At 36.8% G+C, this 23,603-nt stretch overlaps 1 protein-coding gene across 2 annotated transcripts in view; it reads left to right on the top strand.

The window, feature by feature from the left end:
• The window catches only part of cskl (c-src tyrosine kinase-like), a 46,263-nt gene that overhangs the window by 7,117 nt on the left and 15,543 nt on the right, over window positions 1-23,603 (top strand). For both annotated transcript variants that reach the window (XM_028015152.1, XM_028015151.1), the window contains exon 2: window positions 21,918-22,001. In XM_028015152.1, the coding sequence (XP_027870953.1) occupies window positions 21,987-22,001 (15 nt within the window). In that variant the 5' untranslated portion in view covers window positions 21,918-21,986. The remainder of the gene's footprint in view (window positions 1-21,917; window positions 22,002-23,603) is intronic.

Below are 23,603 nucleotides of genomic sequence, written 5' to 3'. Positions count from 1 at the left end.
ACCAGTCAAAATAGCCAATGCAATGTTATCCCTAAACAGCACGTGAATCATTTATATTTTAAACAATATTGATTTTCTGTATTTTCCTTCTCCCATGAAACCAATAGTAGAAAAAATAGTAATTCCAACAATACATACTCTGAATAATACTCATTTATTTATAGAATATGTAATCATCACCATATAAAGTTTGTTTTCAAGATAGTTCTAAATTTTTATGACCATAACAGAATTTATTTACATTTATAAATTATCATTTAGAATCTAAATAAAATTTAGCCTGATTCTCCCATTATCTAACAGAAATGACTGAAGATGTCTACTCTGCTTCTTGCTCTGATTCTCACCGACATTTTAAAAAAGTACTAAAAGACCACATTAATGTTTAACACCTGTGCTTTGTATTTGGCTGCCAGTTGACACTCTAAATATCAGGGTTAATTATTTTCCATGTGGAGTAATGCTGATAAGAGAGACTGTACTTTGGCCAACTCAAATGTTCTCCTTGTTAAGAGCATTTCCTTATTGTTTTATGCCAGTTGTGACTGGAAGCTAACTTTTGTCTTTATCATGCTTAAACTGAGGGTGTATTTTACTGGACTATCACATAGGTTTCAATGGAAAAAAAGGAATAGATAATTTTTGTAAATTCGACTAGACCAAAGACAGTGTAAACTAGTATTTTGACACAGCATTGTTTTAAGAAGTTTACATGGTAGAAATCTGTTTACATTGAAAGGTTTTTTTTAATATCTTGTATTGAAATTAGTAGTAAAATTGTATAAAGTCTTTTCCAGCACTATCTTAAGATGGTGGATATGGTAATGGTCAGAGTTGGGTATGGGATTCTCAGTGTGATTTTTGAATACAAATACAAATCAAATCCCTCTTTTCTATTTCCCCAAAGATATCTTTGTTTCATAGCTAAACTAAAGCTTTTTGCTTGTTTTGCTTCTAGCGAGACTGTTGAGGTTTTCCACATTTCAACAACTTGTCTGCTCAGTGTCTTCAGAAATGATAAGCTATTCATTAAATCTTATGTTCCATTACTTGCTGCTTGACTTTTGATGGTATTTTAGCAACGATGCTAGAATCCAGATAGTGCATTAAGTACCACATTGTACTTTTTAAAAACTGTATCAATCTGTACCTCACTTATAGCTATACCTACATGTGAGGTGTTATTTGGTTCATCTGTTTCCTGTATTTTGTTGTTTTTGTGACAGATTTATAATATTAACAGTGGACTTTTCAGTTTAAACTTTATGAAGCCTAAACAGAAAATAACCTCCCAAACAAATGTCATGTCACTGGTTTCCTTCATAAGACTATTGCCATCTTTTCCTGTGTATGTGGATGTTTGCTGTAGTTGGTTTCACTGTATGATTATTCTGTGCACTATCCTACGTCATGATCACTCATGTGCTTTATACTCATACCATTCAGGGAAGTATAAGAAAGACAATGCAGTCAGCAGGAAGAAACCGTTTTCTCCATTTAAAGATCTGTTAAAATCAGCGGAGTTATTTTGGTAATCCTAAGGTGGAAATAAATCAGTAGTGATGGCGATGACGGGGAGACCCTGTACTTCCTCTTTATCTCTCTATTGATGCTCTGGAATTGTTTGAAGTTATGTGACAGAAGGCTGAGAACCTTAGTGAATTGAATTTTGTTTGTTTATACTTGGTGGATTATTAAAAAAAGTCCTGTGGAATTTCCTTTTTTCCTGTTTTCTTAAATTACAAGAAATAGTGTCATTTATTTTTTTAAATAAGATTTTGCTGAAGAAGTTACATTGGTCCTGTTATCTGGAAGCAGGTTTTGCTTGAGATTTAATGAAAATGCTAATCTCATGAATGACTTGCTGTGCTTTGTGATTTTCAAGTATCACATTAGAACATTTTGATGGAAATGGCAAAGTTCAAATTAACTTCCTGAATTTTGCAAAAAGGTTTTTACGGTACCTTGCGGTTATTTTTTGGCTTTTTTGAAAAAAAGAAAATAAAGAGTTAAAATGGGAGATGGAAATGCATTTGCTGAGTAAGTTCTGATGCAGCAAACTTTCCCATCCACTGGTGGTGTCCAAACCTCAGCACCAGGACTGTTGGCCTGGAGTGGTCAGCGAGAGTCACTCTAGGTTGTGATGGGAGTAGTGGAATACCTCCATCCGCAGGTGGGTCTGTGAGGCACAAAAGTCTAGGGCTGTTGTAAAAAAATATTTTAGTAATCGAGTAATATATCGATTATTCTTATGATTAATCGAGTAATCGGATAAAAAAAGATTAAATAAAACATTGGTAAATCTAACATAACAGCAGTATTACTATCACATATCAACATAAGTCCAATTTTTCATATTTGAGCATCCCTAACAAATAACTTTTGCGTAGTTTAGAAAATTAACTCGTAACAATAATAGCCCACTTTCCAAGTTAACCTGAAGAAAAGTTATACAAAAATCTGAAATTATATTCAATTCAATAATAAAGAGGCAGGCTCACAAATACGCTTATAAAAAATGTCTATACTCCAGCTTTTGGTTTATGTATTCATCTTCAGTCAGTTTAATAGATGAACTCTCACCTTGCCCAGACATTTAAAGCTTTTGTGTTTGTTAGCAACGGGATTTGACACCTTTGTTCGTCACACACAGAAACACGTCTACTAGCTACGTGCCGCCACGATGCGCTTCGACAACATTTGATGAAATTATGCCCTGCGAAGCCTGGTTAGTTTTCTCCAAATCAATTGATGGAAAAGCGTCTAATGTGAATTTTTATTTCCTTATTTTTTACGTTGTTTAAAGTTCACTCAAAATTCATGACAATTGGATGGAAACATAGCTATTTTGTTGAATTTGTTTTGAATACATGTTGCCTTACACTAAGAAGGTTCTGGGTTCTAATCCAGGAATCTGGTCTTTCTGGATTGACTTGGCATGGTCTGCTTGAATCAAGTACTCCAACGTCTACCCCAATAGAGACCAATATAACAAGCCAAACTAGCTAAATGTGTGCATTGCTAAATGTGAACACATGATTGTGTGGTGGACTGGTGACTTCAGCAGGTTGTATTCTGTCTTTAACCCAGGGGTCACAAAATGCCATCCTCAAGGGCCAGACAGAGTTCTGCAACTTTCAGACGTGTTCCTTCTGAACACTTGAATTAATTGATGAAATTGCCTCACTAGCAGGCAGTCAAGCTCTACCGAACTCTGTTAATGAGCTAATATTGGAGCCAGGTGTGCTGAGGTAGAAACATCTAAACGTTGCAGCATACCGGTCTTGGAGGACTGGAGTTTGAGATCTCTGTTCTAACCCAGTGAGTGCTGAATGTCCCCCCTTGTCTGATGAAGGCATGTTAGTTGTGTCTGCTGATTTTTAAACCACCTTTTGATTTTGAATGGTGAATGAAAGCGACAGCCAATGATGCAGTTTGCTTGGGTATAATTTAGGTACTTAGAATTCACTCTTCCGTAACATGCAACCCGTACACACAGACCATTTGCTATATTTGCTGATGTCGTCGAAGGAAGATAAAGCTTCTCATCTCACGTTTCTGTAAAGCCTCTTCGGTCTCTTGGGAAAGTAGTACCGTCCGAAACATTTAAAACACGCAGACACTCCCTAGCTATTAATTCATGTTGTCATAGAGGCAGGTTGGATAAATGTTAGCCTGTGAATTAATTTTTCTGATCTGTGCCAAATGAGGAGCTTGACTTTGCAGCACTTCAGTCAGGGTGTGCATCATTAGTGCTGTAAGAGGAGCTTTATCTAACCTCACTGTAAAGCAATTTTCTCCAGATCCCTTTTGAATGTTTTAGAAGGGATCTAAAATATCCCTTCTAAAACATTAAGGCATCATTAGTTTTGGAAGTTTAAAAAGTAATTTGTCAGAAACGGTAAATCTAAATAATTTCTTTGCTGGTCACTTATAGGGCTTTGATGCTGTTTTTACATTAGAAGTTGGCTGCTTGGATTCAATTTTGTTCCATTCAGCGGAGTTTGTATTATCCTATACATATTGGGGTCCAGAATAAACTTTTGCACATTTCTTACAGATACTTCACTATCAAAACATTCCATTGAGTCATACTTTTGTAATTTCCTGTACAAATTAATTGCAATTCATAAAAAACTGAGATGAAATGTTTTATAACCTTGTACCTACAGTACTTTTGTCTAAATGTATGCATTAATACTATTTTAATCTAACAAATCCTCCTCAGCATATCATCAAACATGGTCCCATGTTTCTACACCATAGACAGGAAACTAGAACAGAAGTCAAAGTTTAAACATCTAGGATGATGGGGCAACATGTGGAGGCCTACAGTGCTAGTAGAGAGGCCCACTGGCAGAGAAGGGGTCGTCAGCACACTCCAGTTCACTGGATCCCATGAAACTAATATTTTTTTCACATATATAATCTCATACTTGATGTATAATTTTGGTGTCATCTGGGGATTTGTCTGTTTATAGTTTATCAGAATTTGTGTGAATGTTGTCACGTGTAAGGCTTTGTTTCAGTAACTGAGCTAGAAGTGAACAGGGCTATCATCACACATTGTGTTAGGCTTTCATTGAAGATTTTCCCTTCTCTTTGCAGGCAGGATATGCAGTTGGTACCTCTGCAAACAGCAGCCCTGCATTAGCAAAATATCTTCTGTGCTATGTGCATATTTCTTTATGTGCATACAGGGGTTTCTCACTCCTGAAACCTTGTTTCACTTGCGAAAAGAAGCTCAGAATATTACCTAGAATTTTTTTTTTAGTTTTGTTTAGTAATTCCTGGCTTGATGTTTGGTTGTTGCAGAAGTCGTGAAGTTGATCAAAGCTTTGCTGTCGTAACTTGATGTGATGTGACCATAGTGCTTAGTTTGGAGTCTCACACACACACTCACCCCAAGATCTTCAACAAAGCTAAAAAACAAAACATTGGGCTGGTTAATTCTGACAGTTTTCCTCCGAGATAATTAGGCTCCATTTCTAATGTAGACTAGGAAAGGAAAGAGTGACCTAGTTAGTTTTGTCTCTTGGGTTGTTCTATTACGGCTGAATCAGTAACGAGTGATAAGTGGTTATTTTTAAGGCAAGTTTTAATTCTGAATCTGAACACAGTTTGGTTGTGTTTATTAATCACTGAAGTAGCATTTTCATAATTTTACAGGTTCTGCTGTTGTTTATCATTCATACCAAGATGGAAGAAATGACAAATGTGTGTATCAGATCCTTTGTTTCAAGCAATTTAATTTTAGTTGTCTTTACACGTTGAAGGCATCATTAATTTTGGAAGTTTAAAAAGTAATTTGTCAGAAACGGTTAAAGAAATGTCTTTACTACTTTATGTGAGTGTATTAATAATATGCATGTAGCGCACAAATGCCTCCAGCATGTGAACACACGCATGTTGTTGATTCTAAGCAGGGAAACGCTCCACAGGGTGCTCCACAGTGTGCGCTAATGCTAGTCTGTGGTTGTGAATGAATAATTTAGCATGTTGGCATTGCTGGGTGGAGCCTGGATTATTCATGGTTGGCACAGGAAGCGACAGACTGCTGTTAATATTAAGGAGCCTCAGATGCAGAGCCTCTCTATACTCCTCACTCGTCTTCCTCCTTGCTGTGTCCTTGCTTCCCTAACCTCTGTCCTCCCCATCTGTGAGCATCATTTTTTAATATCGTTTTCCATCTTGCATTGAGGGTACTTTCCATCTCTCTTGCTCTCGTGCATCTACCTTCTTTTTTCGGCAGCTATAGACATTGAATCTCTTTCTCAATTTGAGATTACTTACTGTGCAGGTAATCTCTATAATCCCTTTCCTGAGCCATAACAGTGATCCAGGACAATTTGCAATTCCAGTTGCTGGCCAGCCTGTAGCTTCTCCCTCCCTTGCCTCTTTCTCTGCTCACTGACTCTGATTTTTCTCCATTCTGTCTGTTCTGTTACCATTGAATGCTTCTTTTATTGAAGAGATTTGAAGCTGCAGTTGCTGCTAATGCTGCTGCCATATTGTACCAGCACCCCACTGTGGCTGCCTCTAATGAGATTCTTTGTGTCACCATCGTCGTGCTTTGCCTCCTCATCTCCTCCTCTGTTCTGAATGGTGGAATTGTCATGCTTAGCTATCAAAGGGGAAGGGGAGGCGATGAAAACAGCAGCATCCGTAGCAGGCGGTGTTCTAGTTTTTTTCTCTATTATTCTTCAAAAGCCCTAAAATGTTTAAGCAACTTCTGTGTATGCATCCACCTTTAAGGGACTGGCGATATGACAAGACTTAATACCAGTTTCTTTTGAATTTGTGGCACATGATATGGCAATATTTAAAATCTTCTCTTCATTCCAATAATAATGTCCTATTCTCTAATGCAGCTGCAAGCAGTAAGTCAGACTCTGACCCTCCTTTACACAGCAGGACAAAATTTGCAAATCACAGCTGTTTTCCCACATAAGGCAACAGCAGATGTGTTATTTAACAAGTTGAGTTACAAAACAAAGCCGGAGTTTTGCTGAACCTTTTGAATAAAACTTATTAGAATTAGTACATCTGCAAAAGTATGTTATACATCAGTGGTCCCCAACCACCGGGCCACGGACCGGTACCAATTGGTACAATTGGCCGTGCAAGAAATAATGAACTACTTCCGGATCTTTTATTTTGAAAATCCTTAACCGGATTTTACCGGTTACGTCTTGCGCGTCAAAATTGAGCCAACTTGCAGCAGAATGGGTAACAAAACAACATCGGAGTACAGTGAACCCTCGCTATTTCGTGGTTCACCTTTCGCGGTCTCGCTTCTTCGCGGATTTGCATCGTGCATTGTGTTCTGCATTCTGATTGGCTAAACAGTCTCTCCGCTTCTTCTCTACCTGTGTGTCAACAACGTTGCGGTATTATATGTACACATACGTAAAACAGCTTGCCAAATTTAACATAATCGATGGTGGCATGTCTGTTTATAAGAATCTTTTTGCCCAGAAGAAAAAAGAGTGACAACAACTACCAATAACTATGTTATTCTCTCGAAAAAACACACCTGCACCGCGGGCTTTAGAAGACAAAAAAAAAACGCCACAGAGCGGAGTCATACGGAGCCCTCTAGGGGACATGGGGAATTTTTTTTCTTTTGCATTACCTCGCAATACTTTTGCGTTCCCTCGCAAAACCTCTTGTGTTCCCTCGCAAAACTTTTGCTTTCCCTCGCAATACTGTACTGGTCAGTTATGCAGCATAATTGAATACTGTAAGCCTTTCTTACGGTGGGTGCCGTACTTTATGCTTTAATATAAAGTTATGTGAGGTTTTTCCATGAATGTTAGTATCTTTGCGAAATATCTGAAGTTTCATATCTTTCTTTAGGATAGAAATTGGCACCACAAACCTACGATATAAACAGAAACTTTCCGTAAGTAGGAAAGAAATAAAAATACATCCTAATTTGGACTATTTCTGAGTTATTATCGCGGGTAATAAGTCATCTGACAGTTTTGATTGTGTCTCTGTTGTGTTCGTAGTCTGAATGGTTTAAAGAGCTGCTTTCAGTGCCACTCCATCTTAGCCTTAAGACATGAACATGCAGTAAAAAAATCTATTTTCAATAAGTGTTTTGCACCAAACAGTTTTTATTATTAACAAGTTTTTATTATTAAAAACACGACAAACTAATGATGGTAAAGGGCCGCACTGGGTTAACTTGGGGAATCTCATCTGTCCGTGTATCAATCAACTCCAAAGCTCTTCTTTGTTCTGTCACAATTATCGATTTATTCCATTTTGATGATCAGGCTACAAACTTTGCAAGGACTGACCGCCCCGCTCACCGCTTCCTAATACGCACAAAGCCAGTATCCTTCCCATTCATACCTGGTGACGTCACTCCCTCGTCGACACACCTAAGTGTCAAAGCCGCTGCTCCTGTCATATCAATAATTACTTATTTCATTCATATGGCTCTTACAGAGCCTCAGTGAAAACTTGTTTATTATTATTAACTGTTTGGTGCAAAACACTGATTGAAAATCGATTTATATTTTCCTGTATGTTTTTGTCTGTTAAGGCTAAGATGGAGCGGCACTGAAAGCAGCTCTTTAAACCATTCAGACTACGAACACAACAGAGACACAATCAAAACTGTCAGATGACTTATTACCCGCGATATTAACTCAGAAATAGTCCAAATTAGGATGTATTTTTATTTCTTTCCTACTTACGGAAAGTTTCTGTTTATATCGTAGGTTTGTGGTGCCAATTTCTATACTAAAGAAAGATATAAAACTTCAGATATTTCACAAAAAGATATTAACATTCATGGAAAAACCTCACATAACCTTATATTAAAGCATAAAGTACAGCGCACACCATAAGAAAGGCTTGCAGTATTATGCTGCATAACTGACCAGTACAGTATTGCGAGGTAACGCAAAAGTTTTGCGAGGTAACGCAAAAGAAAAAAATTCCCCATGTCCCCTAGAGGGCTCCGAAGAGTCAGGATGCAGCTGCTCAGTCAGAAGAGCAGTGAAACTATCACTATTTGTCCTACTGTACTTTGTTTTGTTTTTTTTCATAATAATTTTTTATTTTCTCCCTTTCTAATCCAATAACTCAGGTCGCGGTGGGGCGGCGCTGATCTCCGCAATTCGGGCACGGGAATCCGCTTTCAGTTCATATTAAAATTATTATTTTACAGTACAGTAGTTATTTGTTAAACAAATGTTTGGGCCTGTATAAAGGTTTTGTTCTTTGGTTTCAATATATTATGGAGTATTTTATTGTATAATAAACGTAAAGAAATAAAGGTGCCTACTTTGCGGATTTCGCCTATCACAGGTTCTTTTTGGAACATAACCCCCGCAATAAACGAGGGGGTTAGCCCCCCCCCCCCCGGGCATGACTGGTCCACACGACTAAAAAGGTTGGGGACCGCTGTTATACATCATGATCTAAAATGACTAGCACCTGGTCTGGCCCATATTCAGACCGCACGTATTCTAAGCAACTGGGAAAACCCCAAAACGCCCCCTAAGGACAGTAATAGAACAAATTAACCAAATACCTAAACATTAAACTGCAACAGATCAGGGACTGAAAGAGTAGGCTTTTCAGAACATGCCATGTTTTGTTAGTGAAAGCACTAATAAAAATTACATTCTGACTGGAAACTAAATTAAATGATCTGTATGTATTCTATTATGTGATATTTAATGAACTGCGACAGAGACCCTGTGCAATATCAGCGTAAAGCTGATATAAACAGCAGAAGTGTCTAAAAAGGAAAGCCCAGAATAGCAGCGTATTAACATATCCTATGTTTTGTTTAAAAAAAAGGTGTAGTTTCTAGGTTAAAAATAAGTAGTCTACTTAGTTAGACTACTTAGAAACACATAGAAATACTGACAAAGCAGCAGGACAACTATCAGAATTTAAACTGTTTTACAGGTCTAAATAAAATTTTTACTGACCATTCAATAATGAAGTTCATGACCCTTTTCTCTGTTTATGAGCTTCTTTTAAACTAAAGCTGGAATGGTTCCAAAAATGACTCCAATGAATGTTAAAAAAAATCCTTCAGGCAATTTTTTGCCTTAATTCTTTATCTTATATTTACTGTTCAAGTGCTTTATTCCCTTTGTCCCCCATATGATCATGTGTTTTACAGGGGACAGTGTTTGAGGTTGCACAACATACAACAGTTAATTTCATGTTAACTGTGATGGAGAGGCGGCAGACAATTAGCAGAAATATTTGGCAAAAAGACTAAAAAGTTTAGCTAGACAGAGTTTCCTTAGCATAGTGTCAACAAAAAATGAAGAAAATTGTATTTATGAAAGACTTCCAAGACAATTTCTTAAATATTCTGTAGTTCCAGCCATTCCTCAGATCTCGCAGTCCGACATGTTTTAAGTGTTTAATTGCTAACACACACTTGGCTGATTAACAAGCCTGTCATATGATGGCATTTTGAGGAGGTAATTTAATCATTTGAATCAAATATGCAGGAGCAGAAACACTTCCAAAACATCTCTATAAATCTGAAATGCAAAACTGAGAACTCTAACTCGAGATGGTCTCTTTAAATTTTTTTTCAGTTTCACTACATCACCTGATAAACAACCTGTGTTTGTCATTTGTTTTTGACTGTGGAAGAGGAGGTTAAGTGATGTGTTCAGGGATTTTAAGTGAAACTGAGCTTCTAGCAAATCGGATACTGCGGCGGAGTGGTTGCTTTGGAAATGCACATCATTACATTGTCATTTTAGATGTTGTAGGTGGCACAAAGATCCATAAATTGAATATATTTATGATATTGCTTGAAGAAAGTGCATGCTTTACAATGCACAAGGTAAAACATTTATAGTTTAGCTTAAGCTTGTTTAGTCTTCAGTCATCCATTTGTTGCATGCCTTTCTGCAATGCTGCTTCCCTTTGCGTCTCACACTTATTAATAGTTTGTCCAGTCATCTCCAAACACCTACACACTACTTACCATTGGCTTCTTCTACATTCTGATGGTACCATTGACTTTCTCCTCTGCTGTCCTTAACGTATCTAAGCTTTGTGTCCCTTCAGCATCTCTGCCAGATAGATTTGGACTGTCAACAAAATGAAATTAACACTCCTGTCTATTCACGATTCAGTATTTGTCTATTCAAGGTCTTTTGTTTTTATATTGTACATGAAAATATATAAAAGAAAATGCATTTTTATAAGCTCCTACCTAGGTGCAGTGCTAATTGAAACACTGTTGGCTGGTCTTTGTAATTATTTATATTAATGGCAAAAGTGACTGCCATTAAAATGTTATAATTTTAACATTTTCCATGACAGACTGGCTGACGGCTTAAAAGAATAAACTAGAATCACTACATGGAAAATGCTTAGCCTTCCTGGTATCTATTAAAGTCGACTTTGGTTACATTTTTTGCCAGTTCAACCAGTCGTCTACGGTAGAAAATGACCGGAAAAGAGTCACCTGGCAGATGGCTCTTTTCTGTATCAGAAATAGATGAGTAAGAAAACAACTAGACGTTTTTGTTGTTGTTTTGTGGTGAAATCAGTTGTTGTTAATCTTATTTAGCTCCAGCTACATTACAGCCAACCAGTATAGATTGGCTGACCTGGTCTCAAGACCTAAATCAGGTGTTTTTCAACTGATCGGGATTGAAATCCACTTTTTCTATCTTCAACATGACTTGATAAGCTAATTTAGATTTCTTTGTTTGCATACGCTTTTAAAACAAAAAACGGCTTACAACTCTGCAAACACAGAGACTCTCCATTTTTAAAAGGGGATATCCTGTAAAAAGAATCAGAAATTGGACACCGTCTCAGCAGGCAGACACTTCGGTTCAGTGTCTCCGTAATGTATTCGATGATGAAAACGGCTGCAGCCTGCCTCTGTCTGCATGGATATTGTGTGGATATAAATAGCCAGATCTGGATGAGTGTGTGCTGAGCCTGGAACCGCGGCACACAGAGCTTAAACAATAAGCAACCATCACTACCCTTCCTCCCCCTCTGCTTTCTCCACGCCAGGAGCCTCCCAGAGCTCAAAGGGGGCCGGGGGTGAGTGAAATGGGTGGGCGGGTTCTTCTGTCTCCCTCTTCCTTTCTTTCTTCTGCTTCCTGCATCCCTGCTCTTGTAATCTGTCATCAGCAGCGAGCCCAGGCCTGTCACTTGTTACGTCAGAGAGGCAGGCTGGAGGGTTGCTCCCTGTCTGCCCACCTTTCAGCCTGCATGTGGTGAGAGTTTTCACTCCTGCACTGCTTTCAGTCATTTAAAAAAATTTTATTGGACCAGTTTTGATCTGAATGTTTTTCTTTTTTTTTTGTAATTTAATATTCTGGAAGCAGGTATTTTTCTACAATATTAAAACAACATTTCAAAATGTATCACTTAATACATGCTTTTAGCATTACATCTACTGCTAAAAACATCACATTAAATCAAAATATATCACTTAATACATGCTTTTTGCATTACATCTACTGCTAAAGACATCACATTAAAATGTTTTCTTTATCTTTAATATCTAGTAATAAAGAATTTTTTATAGTTTTATTTTATTGCATTGAGAACAGAAACAAGTATGTTATTATTTTCTTGCTACGTTTCAGCAAAAGGTTTAATATATTTGCTTTATTAACTTAAATGGAATAGGATTGCCATTAGTGACTTTTCTTTATTAATCTGTCAACGTTTTTTCTTTTTTAGATTAACTGAAAATTCATTTTCCTCAAAGAAGGAGATACTTTAATATCGTTTGCATGACTAAATGTGATAAAAATTGGAACATTGATTAATTCAGACACATCTTTCCATGAACAAATATTTATGGGAGAATATAGCTGACTGATATGGAGGTCTCTACTGCTCGACGGTAGCCCTGGATGTTGTCTCTTCAGCTGCTCGTCATGCATGTATTGTATCCTCCTGTGGTTTCAGACAAAATCTTACATAGCATCCAATCCTCCTGTTCATTATCACCTTACATGATGTTGTTGCGCAACACCTCCCCCCTCCTTTCTGTCTCTACTCTCTCACTCTCGTACTTCCTCTTCTGAGAGGGGAGATGTGCTACCAGCTCTCCGTCTAACGGGTACGTTGAGTTTTCTAAATCTGCTGGGATTTACCCTGTCCAGAACTGAAGTAAACTCTGTTTAAGCTGGTTTCGAGAAACGATTCGCCTGGTTATCTGACGGCCTACATCCAGGTGTCCCACCCTTCTTCCCCCTGTGAATTAGCCAGACTGAGCAGCCTACAGCCAACTAGTTTCACAGAGCACACCTGTTAACGGTCGCTCGTTCTCTATTTTGCAACTTGCATTTGTTATTGAACCAGGTAGGTTTTAGTAACTCGGGCGAGTCCCAAGGATGAGGTTTTAAATATGGGCTACCAGCAACCTAAAAACATTTTCCACCTCTTCCTCTCCAGAATCAAACATCACAGCTATTTTACAACCATCAAAGAACTTTAAGGTGACTCATTAACTGAATGTCCACAACATCTTTAGATTTTCTTTATGCTAAATATTTTATTAGTAAGGCATTTTTGCAAGGGTCAGTACAGCTTAATTCAGTAGCAGAAATAATCAAATAAGTAAAATCAATCATCTAGTCTATCTTTCCCTACTGCTGACACTGAGAACTAAAAAAGGAACCTTAGAGCGAGACGGACGGAGTTTGGCGCCTCGAACCCCAGACCTGGCACGACGACGAAGAAGGTGCGGCAGCAGGAGGAGGAAGTTGATCGACGAAGGCAGGGATCTCTGTAGGTCCGATGAACTTCTTCTCCGCATGGATGGTGAGGTCACACAGGACTTGGTGCTGGCAGGAAAAAAGGCACCAGTTCTTCTTCCTTGTCTTTGTCTTCATCTTTGTCTTTGGGGTCAGAACCCAGCCGATGAGAGAAGTGCGATTCGAAGCCACAGATTGTGGGGCTGACGGGTTGGTCTCCATGAGCAGGACAGTCTCCGGCTCCGTGGCCCCGGCTCTTCTTCAGCTGCAGAGTTCTTTGTCCATCTCGATCTTGGCTCGAAGCTGCCCGGAGGATCCAACGAACGGTTCCTCTTTTGCACCCACCTTATATAGGGTTCATCTGTCTGCTTAGACAGATGATCTCATATCCGTCACTGTCTTAAGAGACATCATGTCATGATGTCTGTGCCAATGTCTCAGGGCTGCTCAACCTCCTGTTTCCATATAAGGTGCTGATCATCTCTGCTCTCCTGTTAGTTCCCCTTTTTCCCTTCCTGTCACCTTTCACCTACCATCTACCTCCAACATATCAGTGATGTTTAATTGCAGTTTTACAACCTTTTACACCATTTCAAGTTTAATGTCAAAATCACATTTATATCACATTTATTTTCTTTAGCTTCTCTGATTTAGCATTCATTTATAATTTTATAACCATAACTTATATCACATTTATTTTCTTCAGCTTCTCTGATCTATCATTCATTTATGATTTTATAACCATAACTTATTAGTTACTCTTATTATGATCTTAATGTGAGTTATTACAGATGTTTTTCTGAAAAGAAACCAAGAATAATCTATTATTCTAATTATTTACTACTAAAGTTACAGTTACTTGTTTTTCTTGTAGTTCTCACAAATATAAGTGTAAGTATTATTACAAGTAAATCAATATTAATATAAGTATTTTACTTTGAATCTTATCAAATTACTCAAAATGTTTAGATTTAATTTTTTAAAACTTTCATGCTTTAAAATAGTCTCAACTATTTTTATAAATCTGCAGGCTGGAAACTTCCTCTTTTTCCAGGAAACCTGCTTTTCCTGTTTCATGAATCTCTCTGACTGACTATGATTTTTTATGATTAGATAGAAAAAAGTAGAATTAAAGCAAAGTTTGCATGAGACAAAAACAACACACACAACTAGATTTATTTTATTGACACTTAAGTCTACTGTTGGGCCTTGATGTCACTTGAGTGATTCATTTTAAAGATAACTTTATTTATTATTACTGTTAAACTAACTTCATTGACACTTAAGTCTACTGTTGGGCCTTGATGTCACTTGAGTGATTCATTTTAAAGATAACTTTATTTATTATTACTGTTAAACTAACTTCATTGACACTTAAGTCTACTGTTGGGCCCTGATGTCACTTGAGTGATTCATTTTAAAGATAACTTTATTTATTATTACTGTTAAACTAAAATCTCCAGCATGGGGAAGTGGGATGAGCTCGGATTTTCTTGACAATGAAGACCTTCCACTTCAGCTTTGACAAGATTTAAAACCCTTTACAACCCCGACTCATTTCTCAATGAAAGCAGACACTTTATTAGCCATGTTCTTTAAAGTACCGCTCTAGACTGCTGTCAGGGGTTTTTTACAACAATATGGAGAAAAACTGCTGTCAGTCATTTTGAAGGTTACATAAATGAGAATAATTTTCTAAAGACTGTCGACTAAAAGCATTTGATTTAAAACTTGACATTAATGATAATTTACATTGACTGGTTGTGGCAGCTCTACACAACAGTGGAAGAAGTAAAAATCAGTAAAAGAGAAAAAATCCTTATTCTACAGTACATTGTTTTTCTTCTGTTTGGCAATGTGATGTTAAGAACCTGTCAAGTAAATAAACAATGTTTCTGCTCATCAATAGGCAACCTAACTCAATCCATGGTTGCATTTCTTTTAGTACTGGGAAAATTCTCACCCAGTTTTCTTTTCATTTTACTTTAAAGGGGAAAAGTGACTCAGTTCTCCTGCATTTGGATATACACAGCTGACTGACAGCTTGCGGCTGCTCTTAAGTGGTATTTCAGTGCTCTATGCTCTGAAATAAAATTGCCCAAACTTTCCCACTTGGGGTCTGACATGTCATTAAAAGCTATTTTAACAGCTTGCATGGTATAAGGAATTTGTATAGTTTTGAAATGGATGTATTAAAACCATAATGTATAGAGAGATATTTTCCTCTGAATCATAGTAGATTGTGAATTTACTACAGTACTGTTTTGATCAAATGTGTATTTTACAACACATTACAAATTCTCTTCATAGTTTTAGGCACATTAGTTGCATAGTTCTTCTGGGTAAAATGTGAAGGAGATACTTTGTTTCTATGTGAAGAGGGAAAGTAGATCAGGCTCATGTTCTCATTGTAATTTTTTTCTACTAATCCTAAAAATGGACTGTCAAACTGTGCAAAGTAAATGAGAATCATTTAAATTTTCTCATTGATGTATTTGAAAGGCCTTTTGTGGGATCTGGGATGCATTGACAGGCAGATTATTCCTGAGATGTCCGGAGCAATGTGGAATAGCCTGCAGCCACAGTTTGTCGTCCTTCCGTACCAAGCACAGTGGGTGTACAAGGCTCAGATTTCATGGGAATTAGATGCAATTTCTGGTTTAAAGCTCAACATAATCTTTGTTTGGCTGAATTAGAAACCTAAGGAAAGCAGTCAATATTGTTACTGTGTCTTGTCAAGACACGCATTTCCTTTTTGAGCCATGTTCAGTCACTATGTGTGGGGGAAAAAAACCTTGTTTGTTGCTCTAAATCTCAGGTTGTGTTGGACTATATTTTAACTTAGTATAAATGTTTAAAAATATCCAAATAATTTAAATCCAGAAGGCCAAAGCTATCTTTCTGTTGCTGCCTACAAAGAGGTCAGGAGGAAAAAAAATCCACTCCAGCTAAAAAAAAAAAAACAACAAAAAAAAGGTGACGGTCCCTGGAAACATTTGATGTGGCAGATGGCAAACAGAGCCACAGTCATCATGGCTGAGTAAGCAAGAGCATCTCTTAATTTATTTCACTCTCTCATGCCTGTCTGATACTTTTCAGCTTGAATTTGAAAGTATAGCTTTATGCTCATTGTTAACTTTGAATATTTTGGATTTAATTGTAATAGGTAAATATGTTGTATAGAATTGTGAGTTTGTGGTATAGTTGCCTTGCCTTTTATTTCTCTGCTTTGCTAATAGTGTTAGTTTTTGTTCCTAATTTGCAGTGTTGTACTGTATGTGCCACACTCGGACACATCTATTTGTTTATTTTAATGTTTGAATAATTACATTTTCTTTTTTATAAGTTCTATTTAAAAGTATTTTGTTTGTACTTTCAGTTCAACGATTAAGCAGTTTTGTTTTGACTTATAGAAGAAGCGGCGCTGCATAAAAATGTAGTTTTAGTCCAGCTTTAAACCCCAGACATCAGAGCTATGGATCACTGAAGCATGTGGATGTAGTGACTGCTGGGATGGGAGACTGCTCAGCCAATGAGAGAGATTTGAGAACACTGAGGCTAAGGATGTCCAAAACCTGACTCTTATTCCCACAGCCTGCTTCCTGGTTGACACAAACCCCTGTGTACTGTCATGCAAATCAAAAATAAAAACATGCAAACAATAGGGTTTGCACAATGCAGTCTGGTTATGGCCACATTTTGTCAACATTTTTAATACAATTTCTTCAATTTTGTATCTAAAACACTAAATCTGACAGGCTCATGCAAAAGGAGATTTCTCTATATGTCAAAAACTAATAATAACCTGAAAATATTGTTGAGATTTTATTTCTTTTAAATCTTTGGATTTTATTGCTGCAGGCAGCTTTACTGTCAAGTGATTTACATAGAGGGAAATTTGACGCAGCCACGAGTCATTTGTTGTTGACAGTTCCAAGCTGTCCTCTGTGCAAACTCTCAGCCCTGTAAGCATTTTATTGTCAGCCTGTACTGAATATTTGCATACCCGACAGATCGTATTTCCATATCTTTCCACACTTTTCTCTTTGTTGCCAATACACTCTATAGTGAAAGCTTCATGCTCTGCTTGTGTGGGACTTTACTAAAACTTTACTGCACTAAAATTTCCATGTACTACAAAAGCTTTTTTGAATTGCCTGCAGCCTAGGAATAAATGAAGGGGTTTTATGTCCTAAATAAATACCATTTGTTTGTTAGGAAAGTGTTTCCTTGTATATGTCAGCAGATCACAGAGCAGTCAAATCTTGGCAGGAAATGCCAACATTATGATGACCTTGAGTGAAAAGAGTTGATGTGTCTTGCGATCACAATTCTTTCTCAAAGTAGATGGGTTTAGTTTTCTTGTGAGGGAAAGGTCTACTAGCGTTCTTTCAGCTAGCAACAAGTGGAGGAGGAGAAGTACCATGTCATTCCATACTTGATGCAACTGGACAAAACTCTGCTCATACTTTTTTTAGCATGTCTTTAAAATGACTTTACATCCTAAGATGGCATGGTGCAATACTTTTATCACAACTCCTCCTCTCCTTATTTGTGATGGTCTGACAAAGTGTAGATGAGGATGTAAGTTTTGACTCATTTAGTGGAATAAGTCTACTATGTAAGTGATAAGTACTGTATACCCCACATTTGCTTATTTTGACTATTGCTAAACATGAATTATGTTTCTAAACGGGGAAAAAAAAACACATTTATGCAGCTGATTCCTTCGCTGTTTAATTCTTTCCTCGACAAATTGCCCAAATTAGCATTAGCAAATTTAAAACAGATTTTCTCCATGTCTATAATTAAAATTAATAAAATTAATTGAACACAGCCACATTTCTATAATTTGTGTTGTCTAAAACAAGTACAGGTTACTATTATTAGATATGTTTACTAATTTAACTTCTTCAGCAGCTGCACAGTTTTCCATAGTTTTAATAAAATCTTAGCTGTATGTTTTTGTCTGTTTACCACATTTCCATTTTCACCTCCAGGTCTGCATTTCTTACTTCTCCCCAGAAAATTTATGCCTTAAGACATCTTCCACAACTTTATATTATCATCCAGAAATCTTGGACAACTAATATTTTTCTTTAGAAACTGTGCAAACTTAATGTGACTCAGTGACATATTATTTTCAAGGACAGGTCATATTTAAGTACCTGGTTCTCTTCAGTGATGCATCAGGCAAACCCCCCAAAATCTGAATTGATTGGTTTTTGTTAAATTAAATGGGTGTTAATTTGCCTTCTGCTTTTTTTTTTCCTTTGCTGAATTGTGGTACTTTTTTGTAATAAGCACCGTTTCAACATTACTGGCTCAGAGATTTGTAAATGCATGATGCTTTTCATAGCAACCTGATTTAAATTTGGATGCAACATGATTTGAATCTGAATGGAAATGAAAATAAAGAGATGCAGAAAGAGCACTTTAGTTTGGGTATCTAAATAAATGCAATTCATTACACCATATTTCAGACGTTTTGTCATTTTTGATCAAATAAATTATTTGATTTAAACATTTAGCAAAAATAATTTTGTTTTTACTTTGAGAGCTGAATTTTAGTCTAAGCTAAATTTTAGGTTTAACAAAAAACCATAAACAGCAGATTGCAGAAGCATAATAAACAAAAAGTTGCTGAAGATGGGGAATGTTGCATATAGAAGTCTCTCTGTTGCAAATGAATAGGGTCATTTGCTGAGAAGTCGTGGAATTCAGTTGGAATGTTGCAATTATTGTGCATGCAATGCTCTTCTTTGTTGAGCGTAATGAGAGTTATTGTTTAATGCTTGCTCATTAAATTCAATTTTACCCAGGGCTATTGATTTCAATCTAGCATAAATAAAAGACAAGATGACATTTCACAATGACAAGTATTCTGAAACGTCTCCATGAAGCTTTCCCTTTAGACCATCTTCTAGATTGCCTTAAAATTAACGTGGCACAGAGAATGACTCAGTCCGAGGTTTCTCAGTCATAAGAATTACTTGCTGCAGTCTGAAGAAAAAAACACTATTTTTTTTATTCATGTTTAAACTTTCATTCATCCAGAGAACCATGATAAAGGAATACTTACTTAAATTTATTTTTCTTTTTTTCAAAATAGTAGAGATTTGCTTGTAAACTTATGAGTGAAAACTTTTAAGTTTTACCAATAAATACATGTCCGGAATTACTCCTCTGTCAAGACACAGGGAGAAAATCTGCAGGAGTTGAATTGTAATTGAATATTTAAAGGGTACACTGATTATCTTTACAAACAGCTGTTTTTATAAAAAATATTTTCATGTATTCTCTTAGTAGGTCATGTCAATTTCTCAAGTTTTATGGAAGTTTCCAATTCCTAAAAGTGTCAAAATTAAGAAATAAAATCAAACTGCTGGATCAGAATTTCTGACTATATTTTATGTCCAGAAAATCTGAGTGGATAAATATCACCAATCTGTATGAACATCTGCAGATGGCTAAAAAGCTAACTTAATTTTTCACTGCAGATTTAAAGTGTGTGAAACAAAACGGAAGTGCTTACAAAGAGAAAATGTGCTTTCCTTTGTCCTTTATCCCATTTCTGGTTCAGTTGCTGTCTTGAGAGTTTGTTCATGCAGTATTTCTTTGCTCTAAAATTCCCAGTGATGGCATTGTTGGTTCACCACTATCTCTGCAGTCTTTCCGGAATAGAAAAGGTCTCCAAAACCTTTTAAATTTGACTTGTGATAAAGATCTACAGTGCAGAGGATATACATAATATTTGTCCTGAAACATCCTATTATTCGTTGTAATAAACCTAGTTTGAAATACAATTGTGCTGCATCTCCTGGATCTTCTTTCCAAGGTTTTATTATTTTCTTGTGGAATTATTGTTCAGTTTAAAGTGCATAAAGCAGCATGGTTCTTTATTCATCAGCAGAAGATTGAGAAGTCACAAGGCCTTACTGAGAACCACTCAACTCCCTTAAGAGTAAAGATTTCAACAGTTTAATGCTAAAGCTCTTGAATAGCTCGCAGGCATTCTTCACTCCTGGATCGAGATAAGAATAGCATTTGCTTGTCTCTCCTCTACCATTTTGCCAGCAAGTGTGGCTGAGAGTTGGTGTTGCAGAAGTAAAGAAGGACAAAAAGGAAAGAAGCGTGTTCCCTTTGGATTCACCGGAGCAGCCTAGCCTCAGATAAATTTGGCTCTGTCAGTTTGCATACACATCTGTTCTGCTCTGCAATTAGGCTCTTTCCTGTTTCAACACAGGATATGGTCATGCTGCGAAGCTTAGCCATTGGTGCTCTCTGGTCGTTACACTGCTCTTATGGATCAAAGATTATACACAGCAACGAGAGATTTCAGAATCTCTTTTATGTATTTATTTTTTTATTATCACCTACCTATTTTGGTTTTGATATTTGGTCCAGAATTTAGTTTGTAGTTTTGGATGCTATTCTTTGTCTGCTGACCTGGCCTTGTTGAGATGGGTTGTAATTGGTTTAAATGTAGCCACAGACACTTTTGTCCATGTTGCTGTTCAGATACAGCCCAGTTCTCCCTTTATAAAGCTTTGGAAAATGTGCGTCAGCTACTTCCTCCTTGTGTTTCTCCACCCTCCTTGTTTCAACTTCCTGTTTTTGGCACAAGCTGGAAGTAAGATGCTTTGAATGGGAGTCACTGTGATTGCTGTTATCCAGTGACTGCTACAGTTATATAGAGAGCTGCTTCTGATTTGTTGTTGTTTTGAAAATACACAATTTTTTTGTAAATTCAGAAAACTGACTGCTTTGGTTTAGCCAAATATTTTATCTTATTTTGCAAGCATTTCAGACTGTCTCTGGAATAGTGCATCTATTCCACTAAGAGCAAAACTCCTGCCCCCAACATTACAATCAAACCATGCTCCATTTACTTTACCTCTGAAGTGGAAAACCATAACACTTGTTATGGTTGCTTACGGTCATTAACTGCAGACTACAGATTCACCAAAAAATTGTCTCTTGAACTGAATTGCCAGATTTTGAGCTTCATCAACCCTGACCAATGACTGCACAGGAACTTAAAAGCAGTCAAACTTAAAATAAACAGTTGACATTTTCAAATTGCCTCTTTGCTTGACTGTTCATCTTAATATACTTCAGAATAGGGGGTATGAGCTGAAGCTCAAAGTTGATGGATAATAGAAGGACCTTGAAATTCAATAAGACAGCAAATAAATGTGACCTAATGTGCACCAAATGGGGTCGCCATTATTTGAGCTTTTTTATATTGACTCTGCAAATCTTCACTTGTTTTGATCTGCAGCCAATCCCTTTTAATTTCTAGGTGAATCAGTTAGAGGTGTGAATCGTTCCTCTGTCTTTCTCAATCTGCATCGCTGCATAATAAACATCCACATGAGTTATTGTGTGATAAACTGCATTCCAAAGTTGATGCCTCCCTCTGATAGTTCAGAGTTGTTAATGTTCTGAAGATTGTCTCAGTGAGTACATTTCTTTTTCATAGTCTTTGAGACACATTTGCACCTGTTTTGTTTTTTTTTTTTTTGGTGGAAGGGAGGACAGCAATGAGCAGAGGGAAAATAAGTGCAGTTTATTTCAGTTTGTACTTGAAAGAATCTGTAAAGTTTATGATGACAAAAGTGCATATTCCTGTATTGTTTAATGTGCGTGATTCTTAATGCTGTTGGCTTTTGTGTATTACAGCTCTGATGTTACTAGCTGAACAGTGACCACTGCCTGCCCAAGGACACCTGCTGCCCAATTCCCCTCACCATGTCTGCGATCCATGTAAGCCTTTCTTTGTCTTGTTTACTTTCGGTATCCTTGAGCTTCTGACAGGTTAATGTTGAACTTATTTTTGACTGCTTTGCATGTTTATCATGCAAGTCATCTGTAGAGCACTTTAAGGAGTGGCCTTAAAATATGTTTCTCACCCTCTTTTAAGAATGCATTTACTAGACATCTGCCAAAATTACTTGCAGAAATTATTTTTTTTCTTTACAATTGACTGAACTAGGTTTGTTTTTAAACTAAAATGTAAACATTTGGTTCCTAAATTAAATAACTCATTATAGAAGTTTAGCCACACCTGATCATTAATCAGACTGTATTAATACCATAAAGCTATGGAGATTGGAAAGTTTTTCTATGCTGCTGTCGTCCACATCTGTACCAAATACTAATGTTTGACGATTGTCAACCTTTTTCCAGCAAAATTTATAATAAAAGAAGCTCAGCTGTGTTCTATCGAATTCATTTTATTAGAAAAATCACATACCCAATAATGCATTAACATCAGCATTGGCCAATATCAGTAATTTTTAGCATATCAGTATTGGCCTATTAATTAAAACAAGGCCATAATAGACATTCATCTTGAAGTCTTTCATCTTCATTTAATCATCTAGATCAAGCTAAAAGAGTTAAGAAAAAACACCCTGACTGTGACCATCAAGGCTCCATCTTTAGCTGACCTGGTTCTATTAATCATTTACTAAGCAGATTGCATATTGACCAGATAAACTGTGGGTTGTAAAGGAATTTATTTATATTGCATTGTCACATGCCATGTTAAGAGCTTAACGTAACAGTGCTTCTTCCATTTTCCCAACGCAATCCAACTAGAGCCGAGGAGAGTATATGAGCATATTAGTACTGCTGGATAATATTTTCACCTGCAAATAGCATATTATTGTCAGTGACAAACTTCACTTTTTTGGGGAAGAAAGTCACAGACTCACAACTACTGCTTAGTACTCTATTTTGTCTCATTCACATTATTATTTAAGGATGGTTTCAATTAGACTTGCCAGAAAACATCAGGTCAGCAGTTTTAATAGTGACAGTGCGTAATTCATGATGGGTAGTCTGCACTTATGGATAATTCAAAACTATTACATCAGCATTACAGATTTGTATAGATTATTTAAAGACTTCTATGCATTTATTCAGTTTGGAATTATTAAGATAAACTACTATTGTCTTATTAGAAATTGAGCTTTCATTTGTACTATATGACAAAAAATTGAAAGAGGATGCAAAGAACGACCCTCAATAAGACATTTAAAAGAAACTGCTGCTTCATGGGTTTGCCTAAATAGTCAGTCAGTTGCTATTTGCAATCTCACTAAAACTAGGAAAATGGAGCACATCACCACAGTCAACATTTCAGAACACTAAAGTCTTCTGGTTCTGGTCTGCTCTGCATCCCCAGAATAAGAAGCAGCATTCAGTTTATACACCACTAATCTGGAACTTCCAGAAAACCTCAAAGATCCTGAAACACCGTTTTAAGGATCTCTATTGGTGCCCCAAAAAACTATAAAAACCTGGACATCAATAAATGAAATCCCCCCGTATTCCCTGGACCGAACTTGAAAATTGGACGTT

Source organism: Xiphophorus couchianus, chromosome 4, assembly GCF_001444195.1.
Source record: "Xiphophorus couchianus chromosome 4, X_couchianus-1.0, whole genome shotgun sequence".
In the NCBI taxonomy this organism is placed as follows: Eukaryota; Metazoa; Chordata; class Actinopteri; order Cyprinodontiformes; family Poeciliidae; genus Xiphophorus; species Xiphophorus couchianus.
The sequence above is the reverse complement of the archived record's forward strand: the minus strand, read 5'-3'. Positions and strand labels throughout refer to the sequence as shown.